This window comes from Saccopteryx bilineata, chromosome X (assembly GCF_036850765.1).
Source record: "Saccopteryx bilineata isolate mSacBil1 chromosome X, mSacBil1_pri_phased_curated, whole genome shotgun sequence".
Classification (NCBI taxonomy): domain Eukaryota; kingdom Metazoa; phylum Chordata; class Mammalia; order Chiroptera; family Emballonuridae; genus Saccopteryx; species Saccopteryx bilineata.
Genome location: NC_089502.1, coordinates 105,230,875 through 105,238,489, shown reverse-complemented (window position 1 = coordinate 105,238,489; position 7,615 = coordinate 105,230,875). Strand labels below are relative to the sequence as shown.

The window sequence follows — 7,615 nt, the reverse complement described above, 5'->3', positions numbered from 1 at the left end:
GATGTTGAACCTGGCAGATTAATCTCTATCTCTTAAATTTTCTCTCATTCTTTGTGGGGTTGTTTTTTTTTTTTTTGCGGGGGGGGGGTGCCCTGTGTTCTGGAAAATTTCCTTAATTTTATTTTTCAGACATTTTGTTGATTTTTAATATTTTTGCAGCAACTTCTTTTCCATTTCTAAGGAGTCTCTCTTTTTTCTGATCGTAGCTGTTTTATGGCATCTAGTTCTTGTTTCATTCATGTTACATCTTCTCAATTTTGTTGAGAATATTATCATTTTTTTTCTTGAAATTCTCTTTTGATTACAAAAGTCCAAGATTGCTCTGGGGTTAGTTCTATTTGTTTATTTTCATCATGCAGCAGTTTCCCTTAATTTTCTTCAGGATCCTTGTCCTAGTTAAGGGTAAAGGAGGTGGCAAGTGACAGATTATAGGTCGCCTATATACCAGAATGAGAAGGCTTTGTTCTGTGGTACCAAATGCCCTAGTACAAGTTGGAGTGTTCCCTACACCAGTGTTTTTCAACCGCTGGTCCACCAGAAATTTAGTGCTGATTTTCTTAAGAGTTAACCCCCTTGATATTGTATAAAGAATATAGAGTCTATAATCATTGGGTATATAATCTTCATACAACATCAGGGTGGTTAACTCTTTTGTGGAATGGCATGATATTTCTGATGGACCAGTACCAGTCTGCTATAGATAATATCACAGTGAAGTATTCTGAAAATACAACCTCAATCTTCATAACAACTTTATGAAATAGATGCTATTATTATCTCATTTTATAGATGAGGAAACTGAGGTTACAGAGCAGTTAATTAACATGCTCAATATTACAGTCAGTAACTAACAGAACTGAGATTCAAATCCAGATGGTCTGAATCCAGTACTTCTATTTTGAACCACTCTGTTATATTCTCAGAATTTCCCTAGCTTGTCTTGGCCTCTGACCATTCTGGAGGACTGCATGTCCCATGTCTGTGAGACCCTTAATTTTAATGAGACTTTAAATAAGTCCCTCTGATCTCAAAGTTAAAGTCAGTGCCAGGAAGGACCAGGTTTGGGACCTTTCCCCACCAACTCTCTTATATCTGCTGCCTTTTTAAGATGATCAATGCTAAGTAACCTTTCTCTAGCCTCAGTTACTGGGCTTCTGTGGATGTTTATAGGAAAGAAAAACCACACCCTGAACCAACACAGCAAACAGACAGACCCAGAACTTTAGTATGTTTAGCTTCCATTCATCTTACAGCTAGATGAGGGGAAAAAGGGAGGTATGAAACTGACCTTTCTCCAGGCAAGATGCCAGCCCCAGCTCCTGGACAATCCTGGCTTGTATGGGCCTCAATGCTACATTCAGAGACTTCCCCAACCTTGAGGATAGTCCCTCCCTCTCAAGAGAAGGAGTACCTTGAGGTTTAAAAGAGCAAGGGTTTAGAGATTGGGCTCAGACCTTCTGGACGTGAACAACAAACCCAGACCAGAGGTGGCATCATGTCTGGGTGGAGATGCCTCATCAGTGTCAGCATTTTTCTGACTATTCTCCTTGAACTGACATACCAGAGACCTCCTGGCCCCCCCTCATCAAGCACAAAGGTCAGTTTTGGGATGAGGGAACAAAGCTTCTGGCGTTTTTGAGAAAATTAGCTCCTTGGAGAGGAGGGGATAGGAGAAAGTTATTCAGTCTGTTTTCTCAGACTCACAACTGATAATCTGGGACCAGAATAAAGCTGAGCATATGTCAGGTGTTGCATTAGGAACTTTAGAGTTACGATTTCACTGAGTCCTGAGAGCATCCCTGTGAGGGTAGGCTCAATTAACCCCATTGCTTAAAGGAGGATACAGAGGCTCAGAGGTTAGGACACAAGAAGTGGCAGAACCAGAAAATGAACCTAGGTCTATCTGATCCCAAATGCCCTAGTTTCTCACTGTCTCCCACTGAGCATACACTAGACGTGCATTATGTGTGGGTAGATGTGAAGATCATGGCCTCAGGAAAGATGAGGAGGAAGATAAATTTTTATTTGCTGTGTGACCTCAGTCGCTGGACCCAGTTAACACATCCATAAAATGTGGACAATAATAGTATGAAGTTCATAGAGCCAGTGTGGGGATTAAATAAGATTATGTATGCCAAATGCTCATTATGGTTTAGGTGTATGATTGCACTTATGAAGTGTAATTCTTTGCACCTGAGAGATTAAAAATGAACACACACACACACACACACATTGCCTTGCACAGAGCATGGCTCAATGAATGACAGTTGCTCTGTAGTATTCTAAGGCCTTGCTACTCAAAGTAAAATTCATAGACCAGCAGCATTAGCATCACATTGGAGCTTTTTAGAAAGGTAGAATCTCAGGCCCCACCCCAGAATTGCTGAATGAGAATCTGCATATTAACAAGATCTCCACTAGATTTATGTGTACATTAAAGTTGGAGATGCACTTATTCAAGGGTCTCTTGGCTTGTGCTCTTCTGTGAATCTTTATTTCTGAGACTTGGTAAAGTTCTCTGAAACATTAGGCACATCCACGAAATGGGTGACAGAGGTTGTTTTCCCTCTATAGACCTCAATTTCTCCACTTGGACCCTGAGGCCTGTCCAGGAGTTCCTGGGTTCCCAAATACTAGTCTATCTAGGCCAAGGATAAAATCTATCTAAACTACCTCCCTGCCTTCTGTCTTAGCTGCTGATGACCAGTTATTCCATGCGTTCTACTGTGGTTTCCCGCTATGCCCACACCTCGGTCACCTCGGTCCTGCTCAATCCACATGCTGAAGCTCAGGAAGCTATCTTTGACCTGGATCTGCCTCGCCTTGCCTTTATCTCTAATTTCACGATGTAAGTCTGCCTCCAACCTCACCGATATATTCATTCGTGTGTACATGTGTTCATCCTTTTGTTTGTTTTTTAACAGAGCACAGTGATGAAGAGCATGCACTCTGAGATCAGATTTCTTGAGTTTGAGTCCTGGCTCTGCCAGCTATGGAACTGAGAAAAAGTTATTTCTCAGAGTCTCATTTCACACATCAGTAAAATAGGGATAAAATTAGAATCCATCTTCAAGGATTAAATGAGTTAATAATATATGTGAAAATACATGCTAAAATCAGTGCTGGGCACATAATAAGTCCCAATATTAGCTTGATTGTGTTTTTTTTTTTTTTTAACAAACATTTACTGATGCTAACTGTGTGAGTTAAACTGCACTGGTTACTACAGAAAGAGAAAGATGAATTGCATATGTTCCCTGCTCCCAGAGAGTATGTGGTCTAATGGGGGACTTGAGAAAGGAAGCAGATCGTTTTAATAAAGTACGCTGAGAATAAAGAGAATTCTGAATACAGGATGGTAGGAATGGTGAGGCCTATCAGGAAATAGTGGTCAATTCCTCACCCCTAGACAGTCAGAGCAAACCTCACAAAGGTAAGGTAACACCTAAAGTAAGGTTTGAAATATGAGATGTTCTCCAGGCAACCAGGGCTAGGACAGTGCTGGTGAATTTTGGCAAAAGGAGTACAGGAGCAAATGTTTCTTCATTAAGGGAACGGAAAGTGCCTCAGTATCACTGGAGTGGAGGGCGCAGGCTGGGGTACCCAGAGGTCAGAAATGAGACTGAAGAAGTAAGGAAAGACTAGGTAGTGGAGGGCTTCCAATTCCAGACCAAGTAACTACCCAGTACTTAATTGTCTCCAAACCATCTTGTATTTAGGCACCCACTAGGAAAAACGTGATCATGTGCTCTCCAAATACATATATTTATTAGTTTATCAATTATATAAATATATTACTGAACAAGTATAGTAGGCACATTATAAAGCATATGCAAAAATATAAATGAAGGACAAGGAAGAAAAACCATGTAAGTAGAATGTTATTCCTTTACCACGCCCTCATAGTTTGTCCCTAGCACTCCATGAAGCATGAGCGCCCCACTTTAGAAATAACTGTGGCCCACAATGATAATACATGGCAAAGTTTTAAGTAAGGAGTGATGGTGGACTAGTGGGGTCAGCTGGAAAGCAGGGAGCTCGCTAAGGAAACTGGAGCAACATTCACATGAGGGATGCTGAGGGCTTGAGCAGTACAGTCACAGTGGGATTTAAGAGACCATAACAAGGAAGAAACAGCCTGATGTATATGGGTAATAAGTAAACTGATTTCAACTTGTCTGACCCGGTAGATGACAGTGCCTTCCTTGAGATGGTGACTGTAGGAAGGGGAGCACATAAAGGGAAGCTATCGAGTGCCTCATTAGCCCATATAGCACCTTAGTGTGAGTTAAGAAAAGGTGCTTGGCTTTGGTGAGAGGGACTCAGATTTGGCAAATGAGTGAGGCTGGCACAGACAGAGTTTCAGCCCTAGCTCAGACTCCTGCACCAAAGGCGGGGGGCCTTGTGCAATAAACAGCCCGTGAGCCTCAACAGCAGGCCTGGAATCTGGGCTTGGCCATCAAGAATCTCTTGGCCTTGACAGGCAGATGGCACTACCCGGCAGAGAGGACAGGTTGGTTGGAGGAATTGAGAGGTGTGTCTCTGGCCAGGAAGCTCAGGGAAGAGGTACGAGGTAGTCAAGGAGGGCTTCCTGGAAACAGAATTTTCATATAGGTAAGATTTGAAGGGACCAGGATCACTGCATGGGGGACATCAGGTGGGACCAAAGGCAAACAAATTTAGAATATGGGGGCTAACCAGAAAACTTATTGGTTAAATGATGCAATGGCCAAGAAGTCAAGCAGAATTTGGATTTTTGCTTCAATAGAAAACCACCAAAAGAAAAAAAATGAGCAAAGCAGCCTGGAGGAAATGTTTTGGGCAGACTCTGGAAAGTATGCTGGCTGGAGGCAACACACACACACACAGACCCCAGTGTGTTGCTGCCAGACCAGCTCCACCCTACACCCTGACACCCCCAAGAGACTTTGGGGCAGTGCCAGCCTGGCCCACCCCCACATTAGCCCAGCCACTAGTCTGTGTCAGCTGCCTAGAAACAGTGCCAAGTGGTCTCTTTTGCAATCTGCCTACCCTCCTCAAATGTTCCTAGAAGCTGCTGCTTTGGTAAAATAATTTTCTCCCACACCACCACCCCAACACCTGTGCCTCAGTTTCTCTATTTGTAAAATAGAGATTGTTGTTCTTGCCTCTTACAGAGTTACACGAACGTTCTCTAATACACTGAACTATCTATCACTTCATAAAGGATAGCTTTGACCAAACTTTCCACTTTTCAAGATTTATCTATGACTCTCTTTCTTCATACCTAAAGGTTTCACTGCCATATGAGTTTATTGAGTCTGGTGTTCAAAGTTCCTTATCTTCTAGGCCTATCCAACCACTCCAAACTGCTCTCCATACTGTATCCTTTCCCTGTCCCTCTGCTCATCCAAATCTGACTAACTACTTGCTGTTCCCCAAAACACATTCTGTGTTTTCCTGTTGTCTGTCTGTCTGCAATGCTTATTGCACAAAGAATTATTGAGTGCCTGCTGTGTGAAAAGCCATACTCTAGGCACGGGGGATACAGCAGCAAATAAAACAGACAAAATCCCTTCCCTCAAGAAGCTCATAGTCCAGTGGAGAAAAGAGACAAGGAAAAAATAAAAAAGGAAGTATATGCCAGTTTGTGGATGAGAAGTGTGACAAAAAAAATAGAAGGTAGAGCAAGGGAAATAGACTGAAGGGGAAAGTGTTATGTTTTAATGTTATTTAGAAAATTAAATTTAACAGGGTGACATTGATCAATAAGAGTACATACATTTCAGGTAAACGTTTTTATAGCATTTGAGCTGTTGATTATGTTGTATACCCATCACCCAAAGTCAAATCATTTTCCATTACCTTATATTTGTCCCTCTTTGTACCCTTCCCCTTCTCCCTACCCCACATCTTCTTCCTCCTGGTAACCACTTCACTTTTATCTATGCCCATGAGTCTCAGTTTTATATCCCACCTATGTGTGAAATCATACAGTTCTTAGCTTTTTCAGATTTACTTATTTCACTCAGTATAATGTTCTCATGGTCCATCCATGTTGTTATAAATATCTCTATGCCATCATTTCTTATGGCTGAATAGTATTCCATTGTATATATGTACCACATCTTCTGTATCCAATCCTCTATCGAGGGACACTTTGATTGTTTCCATGTCTTGGCCACTGTGAATAATGCTGCAATGAACATGTGGGTGCATGTGTCTTTATGTACCTATGTTTTCAAGTTTTGGGGTTAGATACCCAGTAGAGGGTTTGCTGAGACATATGGTAGTTCTATTCTTAGTTTTTTGAGGAACCACCATACTTTCTTCCATAGTGGTTGTACTAATTTGCATTCCCACTAACAATGAGTGAAGGTTCTTTTTACTCCACAACCTCTCCAACACTGACAACAAAACAAATAGGCAGCCAACTAAATAACAGATGATATTTGCAAACAACAGCTCCAATAAGGGGTTAATAGCCAAAATGTATAAAGAAAGTGTTATTTTAGAGTGATCAAGAATATCTCTCTGACAAAATGACATTTGAACAAAGACCTGAAAGAAGAGAGGGTATAAGACTTGCAAAGATCTGGAGGAAGAGTGTTCCAGGCAAAAGGAATGGTAACTGCAAATTTTCTAAGTCAGGAGTGTGCTGAACAAATTCAAGAAACAGCAAAGAAGCCAGTATGGCTGGTGCAGAATGAATAGGGAAAGTGTAGGAGGAAATGAGATTAAAGAAGTGGCAGTGAGTTAGACTCTATAGAACCATGGGAGCCCTGGTAAAGACTTTGGCTTTTACTCTGAGTTGAGATGGGATCCACAGAGAGTGTTGAGCCAAAAAGGGACACTGGTTTAAGATATAACAGGATCTCTCTTAATACTGTGAAAAGAATAGATAATAAGGGGGCAAAGCTATTCAATCTATCTGAGCAAAAGATGTTGATAGCTTGGAATCAGGGTAGCAATTGTAGGAGTGGTGGGAAGTATTTTTTATGACTGTATCTAAAGATAGAGTCAAAAATTCCCTGATGGATTAGATGTGGAGTGTGAAAGGAAGAAGGGAGTCAAGCATGACTCTAATATTTTCAGCTGAATAACTATTTCCTGAGATAAGGAAAATGAAGAGAGAAGCAGATTAGGGAGGTGGCAGAGATACCAGGAACTCAGTTTTGGATGTTAAGCTTTAGGTGCCTATTGGACATTCTAGTAGAGGTATCAAGTAAGCAATTGGATATATAGGTGTGGAGTTCAGAGGATAGTTCCACACTTGAGATATATAGATTTAGGAGTAATCTATGTATAAATGATACTTAAAGTCATGGGCTAGATAACCTCACCTGGAGAATGACTATAGAAAGAGCAGAGGAAGGTAAGGGGAGGAGAGAAGAAGAAAAGGTCAAGAACAGAGGAAGAAAAAAAGCCAACAAAGGAGTCTGAGAAGACAAGGCCAGTGAGGATCATTTATCCAGATGCTCCTTTCTTTCAGGCCCAGCACCAAGGCCACATCTACTAAGACCCTTTCTTAAAAACTTGAGCAAAAGTGCTCTCCTCTTCTTTGAAGCCCTTTATGCTCTATTACCTTCTTTAGAGCAATAGGAAAAACAGGGGCAAACAAGTTTGAGCTTCCTGA

At 41.4% G+C, this 7,615-nt stretch overlaps 1 protein-coding gene across 1 annotated transcript in view; it reads left to right on the top strand.

Annotated features, from left to right (window-relative positions):
• The first annotated feature begins 1,495 nt into the window (after positions 1–1,495).
• The window catches only part of ITIH6 (inter-alpha-trypsin inhibitor heavy chain family member 6), a 34,931-nt gene continuing 28,811 nt past the window's right edge, over positions 1,496–7,615 (top strand). The window contains exons 1-2 of the mRNA XM_066250265.1: positions 1,496–1,597; positions 2,694–2,848. Of these exons, the coding sequence (XP_066106362.1) occupies positions 1,496–1,597; positions 2,694–2,848 (257 nt within the window). The remainder of the gene's footprint in view (positions 1,598–2,693; positions 2,849–7,615) is intronic.